The following is a 17,649-nucleotide window of genomic DNA, read 5'->3' on the forward strand; positions in this document are numbered from 1 at the left end:
CCCCGGAGGGCAGGCACTGACCACCAGCCCACCCTGCTTGCCCAGGAGATCCGCTTCCCCAAGATGGTGACCAGCTGCTGCCGCTTCCTCTGCTACTTCTGCCGCATCAGCCGGCAGAACCAGCGCTCCATGTTTGACCACCTGAGCTACCTGCTGGAAAACAGCGGCATTGGCCTGGGTGAGGAACCCTGAGCCCACTCCTGGCAGTCCATCCAGGCTGGCGCCACTCTCCGCTGGCTCACTTAGTCATTTAACAAATACTCACTCTCAACTCACCCTGGATCTGGACCTGTAATGAACAGTGCTGGTTATACCCAGACAGCCCTGGCCCTGGCCCTAATGGGGTTCACAGTGGAGTGGGGTAGACAAACCCATCCCAGACAGTGTCAGCCTGGACTGGTCAGGCCTGGGATGGAGAAACACAGTCAGAGGAGGCACCTGACCCAGGCTGGAAAAGGGGTGGTCAAGGAGGGCTTCTCGGAAGAGGTGAGGCAAGCAAAAGTGAGACAGTCAGCTAGACACCTCCGAAGACCATTCTCACTGCCTCTCACCCCCACAGGCATGCAGGGCTCCACGCCCCTGGACGTGGCAGCTGCCTCCGTCATCGACAACAACGAGCTGGCCTTGGCGTTGCAGGAGCAGGATCTGGAGAAGGTGTGGTGGGAGAAGGCCTGGCCCATACCTGGCCCCCTGGGGCACCTGCTGTTTGGGTCCCCACTCTATGGGTGCCATTGTGCATGGTACAGAACTGAATCAGAAGGGGAATAATTTGCAGCAAAGGGACAGGACCCAGTCACTCGCTCACGGGGCTGAGTGAAAATCCACACCCCACCCTCCCCAGCCACGTGGGCTTGGCACGTTTCTTGGCCCTCTGTGCTCCCTGCTTCTGTGTGTAGCAGTGAAAGGCATGGGCTCTGGAGCTCAGCAACTTAGATTCAACTCCCCGCCCCCACTCCCGGCCCCACTCTCTTGCTCTGTGGCCTTGGACAAGTGGCTTAAATTCTCCAGGCCTCCATCTCCTCATTTGTAGAATGAATATATAGAAACAATTTCATACAGTTGTTCTGAGGATTAAATAAGTTAACTCACGAAAGCATTTACAAAGCAGTAAGCACTCTCTGACGGTTATCTACTATTATAGTATTATTTATTTAACAAATGTTTTTGAGCATTTACTATGTGTCAGGACCCGTCCAAGGCAGTAGGGGGATGACAGTGATTGAGAGTCAAAAATCCTTGTCCTTGTGAAGCTGACATTCTAGTTGGGAGGATGGATAATAAACAAGATGAAGAAGTAAAATCTGTGGTGTATTAGCTAGTGACGAGTGTTAAGGAAGAAAAAACAAGGGAGAGAAATATCAAGTGTCGGGAGGGTGACTGAGTTTAGACACGAGTGGTCAGAGAAAGCCTCACTGAGAAAGTGACCTTCAAGTAAAGCTCTGAAGGAGATGGGGGCCATATGGACATGAGGGGGAAGAGCATTCCAAGCTGGGAAGCAGCCAGTGCAAAGGCCCTGAGGCAGGAGTGAACCTGATGAGTCTGAGGAACAGCAGAGAGAGCAGTGTGCTTGGAGCAGAGGGAGACAGGGTGAGTGCTAGGACGTGAGGGCAGGGAGTTGACAAGGGCAGATTGTGTGGAGGGTCTGTGGGCCACAGCGAGGGCTCTGGCTTTAGCCCTAAGTGAGACAGTAGGGGTCTCTCTGACTGTGTGGGGGACAGACTAGGGGTTGAAGGGAACAGTGAGCCCAGGGAGGAGGTGGCTGCGATGGTCCAGGTGGGAAATGATGGTGGAGGATGAGGGTTATTGTTTGCTGAGGGATCCAAACTGGATTGCGGAGCTCCAGGGATGGGCAGGGGCTTGAGCCTTGGGGAGGAAGGTGGTGTGGGTATAGTCTCTGGCTGAGCCTCCTGTGCCCCCAGGTGGTGTCCTACCTGGCAGGCTGTGGCCTCCAAAGCTGCCCCATACTCCTGGCCAAAGGGTACCCAGACATCGGCTGGAACCCCTGCGGGGGCGAGCGCTACCTGGACTTCCTGCGCTTTGCTGTCTTCGTCAACGGTGAGGCAAGGGGTGGCGGTAATAGGGAGGGAGGCTGGGGGTCACTGGCCAAAGCCTCCCTCGGGTGTGGCCCACATCCTGGGCCACAGGCCTGGCCTGGGCAGGGATGCCTCCAAGTGGGTGCGGGGCAGGGTCTGGAGGTCAATGGGGGCCTGATGTTCACCCCTGAGGTGCCAGGTCAGGGGCTGTCCAGGGAGGGACCCTGGGCAGTGGCTCATGAGGCCTCCTGACCCCTCGAGCCGCCAGGTGAGAGCGTGGAGGAGAATGCCAATGTGGTGGTGCGTCTGCTGATCCGTAAGCCTGAGTGCTTCGGGCCTGCCCTGCGGGGCGAGGGCAGCTCGGGGCTGCTGGCCACCATCGAAGAGGCCATCCGCATCTCCGAGGACCCCGCAAGGGATGGCCCAGGAGTCCGCAGGGACCGGCGGCGTGAGCTGTGAGTCTCCTGCCCCTTCCTCGACAGAACCACCACCCTCCCCAAGCCCCTCGCTGCCTCCTCACACCACCCGCCTTCCCCTGCAGCTTCGGGGAGGAGCCCCCCGAGGAGAACCGGGTGCACCTTGGACATGCCATCATGTCCTTCTACGCTGCCTTGATCGACCTGCTGGGACGCTGTGCACCAGAGATGCATGTGAGACCTGAAGGCTGGGCTGGGGGGCGGGCACAGCCAACCTTGAACCTCTTCATTCAGACATTCAACAACACTGATTTAGCTCTTGCTATGCGTGTGGTCCTGGGCTAGGCAATGCTGGGGACACACCAGTGGCTGAGGGAGCCCCTGGCCCCGCTCTCACAGAGCTCTCAGTCCAGTGCACGAGATCAAGCAATGAAAGCCAGTGGTAGGGCTGCAGGGAGAAGCACAGGCAGAGGGGTCAGGGCTGGGAATTCTAGAGTTAGCCCCACGAGACGGAGTCTTTACCTGCCAGTGAGTTGGGAAGGGATGGAATGGGGGAATGACCATATGGGGCAGGGGGTGCCTGATGACATGCCCACCCACCTCCCCTCTCCAGCTAATCCAAGCCGGCAAAGGCGAGGCCCTGCGGATCCGCGCCATCCTGCGCTCCCTCGTGCCCCTGGACGACCTCGTGGGCATCATCAGCCTCCCACTGCAGATCCCCACCCTGGGCAAAGGTGCGGAGGGGCGGGACTCAGCAAGGGAGGGATGCTGGGGAGGAAGCAGGGGGACCCCAAGGGCGGCCCTGACCCTGCCCCCTTGCCCACAGACGGGGCCCTGGTGCAGCCGAAGATGTCGGCATCCTTCGTGCCGGACCACAAGGCGTCGATGGTGCTCTTCCTGGACCGCGTGTACGGCATCGAGAACCAGGAGTTCTTGCTGCACGTGCTAGATGTGGGTTTCCTGCCCGACATGCGGGCGGCCGCCTCGCTGGACACGGTGAGTAGTCTGGCCACTGTCCCGGCCTCCAGAGTGGGATGTGTCATGGGAATAGTGGCAGCACTTTTGTTTGTTCTGAACTTGTGTACATATCATAATCCTCCCTCCCCCACCATCAAGATAGAAAACAAAAAGCAAGAAAAACTCTGAGTTCTGGGAAAGGGTGGGTGGAAATCTCCAACACCTCAGGTTATAAAAAAGAATTCTCAGTGATGGCTCAGCACCGTGGAGATACAAAGACCCATGCACAACAACAAGAACAATAATAATAGAAGGTGACAATGCCAAGTTAAGATGAAGACTGATAACTCACCATTGGTTTGGCCAAATGGAGAAAGCAGTTTCAGTGAGGTGGTGGGGCTAAAGCCTTATGGGAAAGGGTTTAGGAGAGCCTGGGAGGACTTCCCTGGCGGTCCAGTGGTTAAGACTCCACGCTTCCACTGCAAGGGGCGCAGTGGAAGTTTGCCCCCTGGTCAGGGAACTAAGAGCCCATATGCCATGCGGTGCAGCCAAAAAAAAAAAAAAAAAAGAGAGAGAGAGCCCCTCTCAGAGAGAGAGGCTGAGAGGTGAGGTATTGGAGACAGCGAGTGTTGACAGTCTACACAAGTTGGTGACAGAAGAGGCAGGGAAATGGTGATGTGCTGGCTGGGTGAACTTGGTCAAGAGAAGGCTCTTCTTAAGATGGGAGAAATGACTGTTCCCTACTGGGAAAGGGAACCCCGGAACTTGAATCTATAACTACCAGTTTATCAGAAATACAGGGGGCAGAGGAACAAGTTAACTGACACCACTGGGAAGCGACCAACCAAGGCCAAAATGTAGGAAATTCCATTGGACCCATGACTCAGTTTCTTCAGCAAATAAATAGCCTTAAAAGGGGGGTGGAGGAAAAGGAACAGTTGCTGTTGGAGAGACCTGTCAGCCAAGTACAGTATGGGGGTCTTCCTGGGGCCCTGATCCAAACAATCGCAGCTAAATGCAAAGCCATATTTGAGACAATTAGAGAAAGCTGATCATGATTATTAAGAGATTTCGTTAATTCTGTGAGGTGTGATAATGGCAGCATGGAATGTTAAATAGAAGTATTGATACTTGTCTGGATGGAGATACATATTGAAGTATCCTTGGATAAAAAGATATATATGGCTGGGGGTTGCATGAACTATTACAGGAAAAAAGGCGAGGGTAGAGAGGCAAAGCATGCAGAAGGTGGGTATCTGCAGAACAGCCTAATCTGGGTAATGAGGGTTCATTAATTGGCTCCTGGACTTTTGCGTGTATTTGAAATTTTGCATAGTCCAAAGTACTAAGGGTAGTGGAGTCTGGGAGAAGCAGGTTTCAGGGGAAGATCAGAAGCCGGGGTCGTTTGCCTAGAGTTATCCTGGTTGGTGTCAGGGCTTGATGTCCCCACCCTGCGCCCCAGGCCACTTTCAGCACCACAGAGATGGCGCTGGCGCTGAACCGTTACCTGTGCCTGGCGGTGCTGCCGCTCATCACCAAGTGTGCGCCACTCTTTGCGGGAACCGAGCATCGCGCCATCATGGTGGACTCCATGCTTCACACGGTATACCGCCTGTCCCGCGGCCGCTCGCTCACCAAGGCGCAGCGCGACGTCATCGAGGAATGCCTGATGGCGCTCTGCAGGTGGGGCGGGACCCTGGTGGGCGGGGTTACGGGTGGGGCGGGCCTCAGGGTGAGATAACCCCGCCCCGTGCATGTCCCCGCAGGTACATCCGCCCGTCCATGCTGCAGCACCTGCTGCGGCGCCTGGTGTTCGACGTGCCCATCCTTAACGAGTTCGCCAAGATGCCGCTCAAGGTGAGGGCAAGCCCTCTTCAGTTTGCGTATTTCCATGCTCCACCCACCGGCTTGCTCCACCCACCGGCTTGCTCCGCCCTCGGACTATGGGGCTCATTTGTATCACACCGCCCAGGCCAGTTAACGTGCAAACGCGCGGGCAGCGGGCCCCATAGAAACCTCTTTAACATTCACTTTGCGTCATTGGTGCCTCTAACACTCCCTAATTGGCGTTTAATTCGCATAACAGTGAGCCAACCCCCACCTTAATTAGCATATATTTGCGTGGGGCACACTTTTTCTAATTAGCATGCTTATTTGTATGCTTAGACCACCGGCCTTCCACTATTCAAATGACTGCATTTATTTGAGTAAATAGTACCACAGCTATCCTGAATATTTGCACACTGTCTCTCCTATTATTTTTTCATTTGCATGCTAGTTTGCATAAGGAGATACCCCCAACTCAGATATTTTAACTATTTTGCGTAATACATCTAAATCAGCCCCCATTTCAAATTTGCATATTGGCTGGTGGAGGCTCTCTTCCCAACAACCACGTGTTTGCATGGAGTGCTGCCTGTGTTTCCATTTGCCATGTTAATTCACATAAGCACAGATCACTTCATCCGTATGCCCATTTGCACATAACCCCACCCATGGATTAAAATCTGCATGCTTATTTGTATAAAGAACACCAGACAAATCCAGCTCTGGGGCTTCCCTGGTGGTGCAGTGGTTGAGGGTCTGCCTGCCGATGAAGGGGACATGGGTTCGTGCCCCGGTCTGGGAAGATCCCACATGCCGCGGAGCGGCTGGGCCCGTAAGCCATGGCCGCTGAGCCTGCGCGTCCGGAGCCTGTGCTCTGCAACGGGAGAGGCCACAACAGTGAGAGGCCCGCATACCGCAAAAAAAAAAATCCAGCTCTGATTTAATGCCCATCCTGACTCTGAATTAGAGTGCCAAATTTACATAATAAACTGTCCAGGACCACTTCCCAATACGCATGCCATTTCCCCTTTATTAGCATATCATTTGCATAATCCACACCTCCTTCATAATTTAAAAGCACTGCCACCCCCCACCCCGACCCTGGGGCCTCCCTGGGCCTTCATTCGCCTGCCACCTGTTTATGTCCCCCTCATTTGTGTATCCCCCTCTTGTTCCCACCCAGCTCCTCACCAACCACTATGAGCGTTGTTGGAAGTACTACTGCCTCCCCACAGGCTGGGCCAACTACGGGGTCACCTCGGAGGAAGAGCTGCACCTCACCCGTAAACTCTTCTGGGGCATCTTTGACTCTCTGGCCCATAAGGTCTGGGCACCCAAGGGTCCTGGAAGAAGCCTGTTTGGAGGGTCTAGGGCCCAAAGTCAGGGATCCAGAATGAAATCCTCAAAGTTGGGGGTTCAGGGAGGGAGGCAGTTCTGCAGGTTTGGATCTAGGAGAATCTATGAGTTGGGTCTCTGGTTTGAACATTATGGAAGAGGGAATGGACCTCTAGTTTGGGGGCTTGGAGGGGGTAACATGGGGTGGTTTGAGAGTCCAGGTGGGTCTGAGGCTTGGGTTTCAGGGAGAGAGACCATACTTCATGTTTGAGGGCTCAGGAAAGAGGGGTGATGATTGGAGGGGTGAGTTTGAAGTCCTGGTGCTCCAGGATTTGAAGGCTCCGTCAGGCCGGCAGTGACCCCCCCCACCCTGACCTCCCCAGAAATATGACCCAGAGCTGTACCGAATGGCTATGCCCTGCCTGTGTGCCATCGCAGGGGCCCTGCCCCCCGACTACGTGGACGCCTCATACTCATCCAAGGCTGAGAAAAAGGCCACGGTGGACGCTGAAGGCAACTTTGATCCTCGGCCTGTGGAGACCCTCAAGTGAGGCCTGGGGGCAGGAGGGGGGCCTGGGGGCTGGGAGAAGGAGCAGGTTTCCGAGGTGGAAGGAGGGGCCACAGCCCTGACATCTGCTGACCCCGCCCCTCTAATAGTGTGATCATCCCAGAGAAGCTGGACTCCTTCATTAACAAGTTTGCAGAGTACACACATGAGAAGTGGGCCTTCGACAAGGTTGGCATCATGGTCCTCCCCTCCCCAGGACCCTCCACCCCTGCCAGCCTTCCTCAAGGGCCCCAGCTTTCCACCAGACCCAGATCCTCCCGGAGGGCCCCAGATTTCCCTGAGACCCATAACTCTTCCTGGGATTCACAGCCTCCTCTGGAACCCTCAGCCCCTCCAGGGTTCCCTCTCAGTGTGTGTCCACACCTCATCCTGCTCCCACGCCCAGCTCCATAGTGACACTGCCCCCACCTGTCCCCTCTCCACCTCCAGATCCAGAACAACTGGTCCTATGGGGAGAACATAGACGAGGAACTGAAGACCCATCCCATGCTGAGGCCCTACAAGACGTTTTCGGAGAAGGTGACCAAGCCTTGGTGCCCAAGTTGGGGGTCCAAAATTTGGGGGATCAGGGAGGGGTGAGGCAGCTTCATGGGCTTGGATCTAGCTGGATCTGCGGGTTAAGGCTCCCCATCCATGGACTTTGCCTTCCCTCAAACTTGGCTGCCTCCCCTAGACCCCAGACTCCTAGTGTCCCTTCTCTTAGAAAGGGTTGGAGAGACTGGGTTTGATTCCTTGACCATACAACTTAACTTCTCTGAGTCTCATGTATAAAAGGGGATAATGAGAGTTTGGGAAGCTCTGTTACAGAACAGGTAAGACACCTGGGATTGAATTCGGACTGGACCACTTCCTAGCCACATAGTCAGGGCTTTCCCCTTTTTGGGACACTGGAGGCCAGAGAGGCTGAGCCAGGGGCTCCTACCTCCACCTCCCTCTCACCCCATTCCACCAACTCCACTCCCTCCTGTCCACCCCAGGACAAAGAGATTTACCGCTGGCCCATCAAGGAGTCCTTGAAGGCCATGATTGCCTGGGAATGGACGATAGAGAAAGCCAGGGAGGGTGAGGAGGAGAAGACGGAGAAGAAAAAAACCCGGAAGATATCCCAAAGTGCCCAGGTGGAGGCGGGGCTGGGACGGGGGCGGGGTCATGAGGGGGTGGTGAGCGGCTGGAATAAGGGGCGGGGCCAGGAGAGGGTGGGGCCAGGCAGGAGGTGGGGTCGAGAGGGGGATAAGGGCCGCGGGGGAAAAAGGTGGGGTCAGCGGAAGGGGGAAGGCCAGGAGGGGGTGCAAGAGAAGGCTGAGAGATCTGGGAAGGGAGAGGGCATGGGTCTGAAAAACTGCAAAGGGCAGAAGAGAGGAGGGTGGCTTAGAGACAGGGACTTAAGGAGAGGGCACAGAGGAGGGGTGTAGGGCCACGTAGGGGGGATAAATTGGCTTGGGGGCTGGGCTTCCTGCTAGTCCGTCCATCTTTCCCCTGTCTCCCCAGACCTATGATGCACGGGAAGGCTACAACCCCCAGCCCCCCGACCTCAGCGGAGTTACCCTGTCCCGGGAGCTGCAGGTGAGTCTTCTGATCCTTTATCTGGGGACTGGAGGTGTCTGTTGGGAGAGGAAGACATCTTCTGAATGTGGGCTTTGACCCTTTGCATCCTCTCCCAGGCCATGGCAGAACAACTGGCGGAAAATTACCACAACACATGGGGACGGAAGAAGAAACAGGAGCTGGAAGCCAAGGGTGAGGCACCCACCCCACGCCGCACAGACTCCCCTTCGCCGTAGTCCCCTAGTCACAGGCTCCGGAGTCATAAGGGCCTGGGTTAGAGTTGTGTGACTTTGAACAGTTGCTTTCACCCCACTGAACCTTCGTTTCTGTGTCTCTACAATGGGGATAATCACAGCATTTACTCCTGTAGGGCTGTGGTGAGGATGTGAGGAGCCTCAGAAAGCAGTGTTTGGTTATTCTTATCTCTGTCTTTATTACTATAATTATGCACACCCTCAACTTCAGGAACCACTTCAATGAGCGGCCTGGGTCCCCCCCACGCCCCTGATTTCTGGTCTTTGCTGCCCCAGGTGGTGGGACCCACCCGCTGCTGGTTCCCTACGACACGCTCACAGCCAAGGAGAAGGCACGAGATAGAGAGAAGGCCCAGGAGCTGCTGAAGTTCCTGCAGATGAACGGCTACGCGGTCACCAGGCAAGCGGGCTGGAAGGCCGGCCCGGGAGGGGTAGGGAAAGTGGGCGGAACCCCGGCAAAAGCTGTGATAGGCTAGTCCTAGGTAGCGGAGGCGGAGCCAGAGAGAGGAAATTGATGGGGGTGGGGCCTGGGAGTAGAGGCAGGGCCATAGAGGGGTGGGGCCTGGAGGGCAGAGGCGGGGCCAGAGAGGGGCGGAGCCTAAGAAGGGTGGGGCCTGGAAAGCGGAGGCAGGGCCTGGGGGAGTCCAGGCTGAACTGGAAAGAGGCGGGAAACACGGGGGGGTGGGGGGTCTGCGTCTGGGCTGACCTCTTGCTCTGCCTGCACGCAGGGGCCTTAAGGACATGGAACTGGACACGTCTTCCATTGAGAAACGGTTCGCCTTCGGCTTCCTGCAGCAGTTGCTCCGCTGGATGGACATTTCTCAGGAGTTTATCGCCCATCTGGGTACGGAGAATTCCCTCCCCGTCCCCGCCCTAGCTGCAGTTTCACAAAGGCACCCAGTTCATTCATTTCTCCTTCCTCCCCTCATCTAATCATTGTGCCAGACGTTGTTCTAGGGGTTGAGAATAAGACAGTGAACAAGAAAACAAAGATCCCTGTCCTCCTGCAACTTACATTCCTGTGGTGGATTCAGCCATTTAAAGTCGGAAATAAGGAGATCACTGAGTGTGTCAGAAAGTGATTAGTGTTATGGGAAGAGGAATACACTAGAGCTAGCTAAAGAGGGTTGGGAGTGTGGGCCGGTTGTAATTTTAAACAGAGCGTTCCAGGACTTCCTTGGCGGTCCAGTGGTTCAGATGCTGCACTTCCACTGCAGGGGTCATGGGTTTGATCCCTGGTCGGGGAACTAAGATCCCACATGCCCTGCTGTGCGGTCAAATAAATAGAGTATTCCAGGAAGCTGGGGAGAGAGCTATGTGGTCATCTGGGGAGAGTATTTTAGGGAGAGGAACAACCAGTGCAGAGGTCGCTGATGTGCGTATTAGGAGGCCCATGTGGCTGAATCAGAGTGACAGAGGGGAAGAGTGAGAGGAAATGGGGTCAGTGACAGGCAGATCATGACGGGCTTTGCAGGCCATGGTGAGGACTGTGGCTTTTTGCTCTGAGTGAGATGGGAGCATTCTAAGCAGGAGAGGGCCCTGATCTGCCTTGGGTGTTCACAGGCTCCCTCTGGCTGCCTGTGGGAGCAGACTGAGGGGGGCAGGAGCAGAAGAGAGTGAGAACTGGGCAGATTCTGGATCTATTTTGAAGGCTGAGGCTCTTGGGATGCCCCACAGATGCCTCTTATATATCACTAAGAATCACATCTGGGGCCCCTATGATCCCTTCCTGCTTCCCCCAGAGAGCCCCAGCATTCCCCTTAAGAGCCACCCAGGAACCCCCAAATTCCCTTCAGGTGAGTGAGTGGCCCAGCAGGATTCACTCATACATCTCACCCCAAATCCCACGGGAGCCAGACCTCCGTGCTGCACAGCCTCCTGGCAATTCCCTCTCCCCGCTGAACCTCAGTTTGCTCATCTGTGAAAGGGGGATTCTGTTCACCATAACCAGCTACAGTTCTGTCACTTATTTGCTGAGTGACCTGGAGTGAGCTATTTCACCTCAATTTCCTCATCTGTAAAATAGGAATGAAAGACCAAGTATACAGGCCTCCAGGTTGGGAGGAGATTGTGCAAGAACATTTCTCACAGTGCCAGGGGACATAGCGAGTGTATAGTAATTGGAGCCTTATTTATTATTATTATTTTAATAGTACTATTAGTTTAATAATATGATTTATTACCGTCACTACAATGATGATGACTGAAACAGATTTCCACTTTAAAGTTGAATCTAATCTGTCTATATTGACTTCTTGTTTCATTCATTCATTCCACATTTACTCAGTGCCAGATATTGAAGTTCAGAAAGAAAAGGACTTGTGATTGGTGAGGAGGGGGATGTTCCATGGCCTTACCCCATCCCAGTTTGTCCTCCTCCCCATTTTCAGCCTCAGGAAGGGTTTGATCAAGGAGTTAGGGGGATCAGATGAAAGATAGGGAAGAGAGGTTTACCTCAAAGCCAATACAAGTGACTTCATACCAGGAGGCAATCTCCTATCATATCCCAACTCTGCCCCCTCAGAAAGCCCTGAGTTCCCTAGCCTTGAAGCCACCATGACCCCTATTTGCCTTCCCCCACCAGAGGCCGTGGTCAGCAGTGGACGAGTGGAAAAGTCCCCTCACGAACAGGAGATTAAATTCTTTGCCAAGGCAAGAGGCGGGCTCAGAAGCTGGAGGAGGCTGGGGACTGGTGGGCTCTCCTCTCTCTTCACCCAATCCCCTTCGTCTCTTCCCCACGCCCCCAGATCCTGCTCCCTTTGATCAACCAGTACTTCACCAACCACTGCCTCTATTTCCTGTCCACACCAGCCAAACTGCTGGGCAGTGGTGGCCACGCCTCCAACAAGGAGAAGGAAATGATCACCAGGTGCGCCCCCCTGGGACCTGTGACTCACACCCCTGACCTCACGGCATTGTAATCCTAGATCTTTTCCTCCCACCCTTGGACCTTAGAGGCTCTGTCCTAGGTGCTGGGCACTGATCAGTCTACCTGCAGAGGTGATGGAAGGGCTATAGGGTGACCAACCGTCCTGGTGTGCCCCAGGACACGGGACTTTCAGGCAACCTGGGACGAATTGGTCACCCTGTCAGAAAGGCAGACCGGACTCCCCACCCCCAGCATACCAGTTACTGCTTGTGACTTTCAAGCTGGTTCATCTCTCTGCCCCTTCGCACCCCCTCCGTCTCCTTCGTTTTCTCCCCCATCGTCCTTTCTCCTCCTGGCTCTGTCTTCTGTCCCTCTCCCCCTGTCTTCCCTGTCCCTCCTCCTCTCACTGTGTCCCCTTGGTGTCCTCGCTCCCTGTTTCTCCTGTCCTGTTTCTCTCTCTTTCTTCAGCCTCTTCTGCAAGCTTGCCGCTCTTGTTCGTCACCGAGTCTCTCTCTTTGGTAAGTAGCTCTGCTCCCGAGCCCTTCTCCCCAGTCTTCCCTCTCTTCCCCTCTTCACAACCTCGCCCTGAAGAAATATGGCCCAGGTTCATGCCTTAATCTGAACAACCTTCACTGTGTTCTTCCTCTGGACTTGCACATGGAGTGGGTGGTCCTGGGGACAGAGCAGAGACTGGGATAGTCCTGGGCCCCGCCATCATGGAACTCTCAGACTCATCACCAGATGGTGACGGCCCAGAGGTCAGGGCCAGGATGGGGGAGGGACAGGCAGAGGGATCACAGCCAGGATGAGGGAAGGACAGGAGCCTATGGGAGTCTAGGCGGGGTGGGGATGGATGAAGAGAGATCAGCCGAGTTGGCTGTAGAGGGAGGTGCTGTCCCCATAACCCTTTCTTCACCCAAGCCCAACTTCCTCCCCCAGGGACGGATGCCCCAGCTGTGGTCAACTGTCTTCATATCCTGGCACGCTCCCTGGATGCCAGGTGGGGCTAAGGGTCATGGTGCCCACTCCCATTCTAACCGTGCTCCCACCCCCAACCCCTGTTCTCCTAGACTCTCCTCAATCTTGAATCTCAGATTCTGGAACTGGTTTGCCCCCACTTCCCTGTTAGGACCGTGATGAAGTCTGGCCCCGAGATCGTGAAGGCTGGCCTCCGTTCCTTCTTTGAGAGTGCCTCGGAGGACATCGAGAAGATGGTGGAGAACCTGCGGCTAGGCAAGGTGTCGCAGACACACACGCAGGTGAAGGGAGTGGGCCAGAACCTCACCTACACCACCGTGGCCCTGCTGCCTGTGCTCACCACCCTCTTCCAGCACATCGCCCAGCACCAGTTTGGAGACGATGTTATCCGTAAGGGCTCCTGATCCCAAGGGCAGTTGTTGGGGGGGGGTGTCAGTTCAACCAACACCACCCATCCCAGTGTGCCTGATAGAATCTGCAGGTGTTTCAGCGTTACATTTATTGAGAGGATTCATTGCCATAAGCAAAGTGTGCATTCAGTTCAGAAAATTGGTAGGTAAGAGAATGAGTTAATCAGAGCATTAATTCCACAGCTCTAACAGAAGAACCTAAATCACAGTAGCTTAAACAAGTGACAGATATATTTCTTTTTCATGTAACAGTCTACTGGTAGGTTGATCATGATGTCAGAAGCCCAGATTCCTTCCATCTTGTTGCTCTGCCATCCCTGAAATATTGCCTTTATCCATATGGTCCAAGAGGGTGCACCATCACCTTCTCATTCTAGCCAGTAGGAGACAAGAGAAAACAGAGGAGGGCACCTCAGTTCTTTTAAAGGAACAATGTAGAAATGGCCCACATCACTTCTGCTCACATTTATCCTATTGGCCAGAACTTAGCATATGGCCACATGTCACCGTAAGGAAGGCTAGGATGGTAGACTTTATTCATGTGTTGAGCTAAGTATGGAGGTCTCTTACTAGGAAGAAGAGAAGAGCAGAAAGAAAGTAAGAGCAGATATTGGGAGTCAATTGGCAGTGTCTGCTGTATTTATCCTACCAAATGGCACCTATAGTGTGTGACCCAGCCTGGGATCTTGTAACATAATGCATACAGTGTGTAACATAATGTTGTTAATGAGACACGGGCAAGATAAAACACCCAATGGGGGTGATGACATTTTATGTTCAGGTACTCAAAAAGCCCTACAAGATGTAGAGCATGGCAGAGGCAGGAAAAGACAGGAAGGGCTGGTGGGAGAGATGTCTTGGAGGCTGAGGAGATAGGCTGTAGAGGGGAGGCATCCAGAGTGAGGCCCTGGCCTGGGGACCTGGGGACAGTGGGGCCTCCATGAGACAAGTTGGAAGAAATAACAAGTTTGAGGGAGATGCCAAGGTCAATTTGGGGTTCTGTGGTTGTGAGGGGCCCAGGGGATCGGAGGCGTCCAGGACGGGCTGTGGGGACTGAGGGATAGGGGAAGCCTGTCTCAGCTCACTGCTGATTTGACATTGACAAAAATAAAAAAAGTAGCACTTGGATGGGGTTCTTCCCCAGATCCAATATTTTTTTTCCGGCCGTGCCATGGGGCACGCGGGATCTTAGTTCCCCAAGGGCCCGAGCCCTTGGTAGTGAGAGCAAGGAGTCCTAACCACTGGACTGCCAGGGAATCCCTCCAACATTTTATTCTGAAATTTTAAAAACATACAGAAAAGTAGAAAGAAGAGAATTGTTAACAATCTGCCCCATTTGTTTTACCTTTCACTTTATGAGTGAAAGTATTTCCAAACTTTCTGTTGAACTTTTTGTTTTTAAATTTATTTTAATTTATTTTTGGCTGCATTGGGTCTTCATTGCTGCGCGCGCTTTCTCTAGTTGCGGCGAGCGGGGGCTACTCTTCGTTGCTGTGCGCAGGCTTCTCATTGCGGTGGCTTTTCTTGTTGCGGAGCACAGGTTATAGGCACGCGGGCTTCAGTAGTTGTGGCACACGGGCTCAGTAATTGTGGCTTGTGAGCTCTAGAGTGCAGGCTCAGTAGTTGTGGTGCATGGGCTTAGTTGCTCCGCGGCATGTGGGATCTTCCCAGACCAGGGTTCGAACCTGTGTCCCCTGCATTGGCAGGCGGATTCTTAACCACTGCGCCACCAGGGAAGCCCTTGTTGAACTTTTGAATGTGAGTTGCACACACACAGTGACACCTCATCCCTAAATACTCAGCCTGCAACACCTGAATGTTGCAGAACCTTCTCTCATGTACCCACAATATCAGTATCACACCTAACCTGACTATAGTTAAATTTCCCTATTACCCTCAAAATGTCTTTGATTTTTAATTTTTTTGGTACGCGGGCCTCTCACTGTTGTGGCCTCTCCCGTTGCGGAGCACAGGCTCCGGACGCACAGGCCCAGTGGCCATGGCTCACGGGCCCAGCCGCTCCGCGGCATGTGGGATCTTCCTGGACCGGGGCACAAACCCGTGTCCCCTGCATCGGCAGGCGGACTCTCAACCACTGCGCCACCAGGGAAGCCCTGTCTTTGATTTTTTTAAAAATTCAGAATTCAGTGAAGTTTCTCTCATTGCATTTGGTTGTTATGTCTCTGTCGTCTCTTTTTCAATCTAGAACAGTCCCCCTGCCCTCTTTTTGCCTCATGACATTTAGGAAGTTGATGAGGTTCTTAACCTGGCCTTCTGGGGTGGGGCTGTGTGGATAACCAATACTGAAGTCACAATTGGGTGTCTGTTTGCATTTGCTGGAGAGGGAGTCCATCACTATCATCAAGAGACCCGTGACTCCTCTCCAAGAGCAGCTCGCCTTCACTGAGTGCCTCTTGTGCACCCTGTTCCAGTTGCTTTCTGAGTATTAACTCATTTAATCGTCACAGCAACCCCATGAGGAAGATACTATAATTATCCACATTTTACAGAGAGGGAAACTAAGGCCGCGAGAGAGTTGGTACTTGCTCAAGTAACAAAACTTGTAAATGGCAGCCTGGCTCTACAGCCCCTGCTCTTACCCGTCATTTGGAGACAAGGGAGGGGGTTAGAGAAGAACTGGTACGGACCCTCACCCTCCTTCTTTCCCTCAGTGGATGATGTCCAGGTCTCTTGCTACCGAACGCTGTGCAGTATCTACTCTCTGGGAACCACCAAGAACCCTTACGTGGAAAAGTAAGGAGAGGCAGCCATAGTTTGGGCTGGGGTGGATACTGTGGGGGCCCAGGGAGGGGAGGGCACAGGAGAAGATGGGGGTGAATGAAAAGCCAGGAAATGGTCAAAGTCTTCAAAAGACGTCCGCACCGTGGCCACTGCAGTTCCTCAAGATGGCCACGAGAGGGCGCTCGGAGGAAGGCCAGTGAAGAAAGTGGAGGCCACTGGTTGGGGGCCAGGTGGGCACAGGCGCTTGGCGGCCAGGATGCCAGGTTGTTCTGGGCTGGCAGGGGGCACGCAGAAACTCTGGCGGCCCACAGGAGCCAGGCATGCTGGGGGCACTGGGGAGGGCCGCTGGCAGTGCCAGAATCACCGGTAGAGCAAAAGGGCACTCAGGAAACCCAGGGAAACGGCCGCATTGGTGACCACCAGTGAATGGCATCTCTGCCCCAAAGTGTCCTGGGGAGAGGCACTTCTGTGGAGGAAGGGACTGGGATCCAGGACAGGGCAGAGGGGGCGTGGGAGCTGAGCACAGCCTCGTCTTCCAGGCTTCGGCCAGCCCTGGGCGAGTGCCTCGCCTGCCTGGCAGCGGCCATGCCGGTGGCGTTCCTGGAACCTCAGCTGAACGAGTATAATGCCTGCTCAGTGTACACCACCAAATCTCCCCGGGAGCGGGCCAGTAAGTCGGGCGGGGCTGGGGCAGCTGTCAAGGGTTATATTCCACCTGCACAGGTTCCAGGGAGACCCACTGTGGGTAGTGTGGCCCAGTCTGGGCTCTGAGGGGCTGAGGATTCCTCAGGTTGGGGGCGCTCCAGATTGGGGAACCCCAGAGTTTGTGGGTGCTCTGGATTATGGTGTGGACACTGAGGTCTGGGCATGATGGGTTGGCATGCCCTGACCCCCTCCCCGCACCCCAGTCTTGGGGCTCCCCAGTAGCGTGGAGGAGATGTGTCCTGACATCCCGGTGCTGGAGCGGCTCATGGCAGACATCGGGGGGCTGGCTGAGTCGGGGGCCCGCTACACAGAGATGCCGCACGTCATCGAGATCACCCTGCCCATGCTGTGCAGCTACCTGCCCCGCTGGTGGGAGCGCGGACCCGAGGCACCCCCGCCTGCCCTGCCTGCAGGGGCCCCTCCACCCTGCACAGTCATCACTTCCGACCATCTCAACTCCCTGCTGGGGAATATCCTGCGGATCATCGTCAACAACCTGGGCATTGACGAGGCCTCGTGGATGAAGCGGCTGGCTGGTGGGTCTGGCGGGCATGGGGCTCCTGAGTACTGGGGCTCAGGTCCCTGGACCTGATGGTCTCAGAGGGAGATCCCGGGGTCCATGGTTTTCAGGGAGTGGGGAGGAGTCAGAGCTCAGTTTTCTCAGGGTCACAAGGCCAGAGGTCATCCTAAGGGGTCAGAATCTCAGGCTCATAGGGTCTGAGGTGGAAGCATGGGTCCTGGGAGTCCTCCAGGCTGGAGTCTGAATTACTGGAGCCTTGAAGAGGGTTAGGTCATGGGTTAGAAACTGGGTCAGAAGGCTGAGTTCCTTATACAAAGGGTCAGAGGACCAGGTCAAATATCAGGGTCCTCGATATGGACAGTTAGGGTTCTGGGTCAGAGGTCAAGAAATGAATCTTTAAAAGATTGGGGCTCCTGGTTCAGAAGTTCCATGTCAGGGGAATTCTCTGGCGGTCCAGTGGTTAGGACTCTGGGCTTTCACTGCAGGGGCC

At 54.7% G+C, this 17,649-nt stretch overlaps 1 protein-coding gene across 3 annotated transcripts in view; it reads left to right on the forward strand.

The window, feature by feature from the left end:
- RYR1 (ryanodine receptor 1) overlaps nt 1-17,649 on the forward strand; it is a gene marked incomplete at its 5' end in the record, with an annotated part of 117,246 nt that overhangs the window by 45,768 nt on the left and 53,829 nt on the right. For all 3 annotated transcript variants that reach the window (XM_079723525.1, XM_079723527.1, XM_079723526.1), the window contains 26 exons: nt 46-178; nt 560-654; nt 1,920-2,055; nt 2,302-2,488; nt 2,575-2,683; nt 3,063-3,183; nt 3,276-3,445; nt 4,869-5,089; nt 5,173-5,263; nt 6,417-6,557; nt 6,952-7,115; nt 7,226-7,304; nt 7,566-7,655; nt 8,114-8,254; nt 8,625-8,699; nt 8,798-8,873; nt 9,212-9,335; nt 9,664-9,779; nt 11,520-11,587; nt 11,683-11,804; nt 12,273-12,322; nt 12,744-12,804; nt 12,934-13,172; nt 15,865-15,946; nt 16,474-16,604; nt 16,843-17,175. In XM_079723525.1, the coding sequence (XP_079579651.1) occupies nt 46-178; nt 560-654; nt 1,920-2,055; nt 2,302-2,488; nt 2,575-2,683; nt 3,063-3,183; nt 3,276-3,445; nt 4,869-5,089; nt 5,173-5,263; nt 6,417-6,557; nt 6,952-7,115; nt 7,226-7,304; nt 7,566-7,655; nt 8,114-8,254; nt 8,625-8,699; nt 8,798-8,873; nt 9,212-9,335; nt 9,664-9,779; nt 11,520-11,587; nt 11,683-11,804; nt 12,273-12,322; nt 12,744-12,804; nt 12,934-13,172; nt 15,865-15,946; nt 16,474-16,604; nt 16,843-17,175 (3,355 nt within the window). The remainder of the gene's footprint in view (nt 1-45; nt 179-559; nt 655-1,919; nt 2,056-2,301; nt 2,489-2,574; nt 2,684-3,062; nt 3,184-3,275; nt 3,446-4,868; nt 5,090-5,172; nt 5,264-6,416; nt 6,558-6,951; nt 7,116-7,225; nt 7,305-7,565; nt 7,656-8,113; nt 8,255-8,624; nt 8,700-8,797; nt 8,874-9,211; nt 9,336-9,663; nt 9,780-11,519; nt 11,588-11,682; nt 11,805-12,272; nt 12,323-12,743; nt 12,805-12,933; nt 13,173-15,864; nt 15,947-16,473; nt 16,605-16,842; nt 17,176-17,649) is intronic.

This window comes from Hyperoodon ampullatus (assembly GCF_949752795.1).
Source record: "Hyperoodon ampullatus genome assembly, chromosome: 18".
Lineage (NCBI taxonomy): Eukaryota > Metazoa > Chordata > Mammalia > Artiodactyla > Ziphiidae > Hyperoodon > Hyperoodon ampullatus.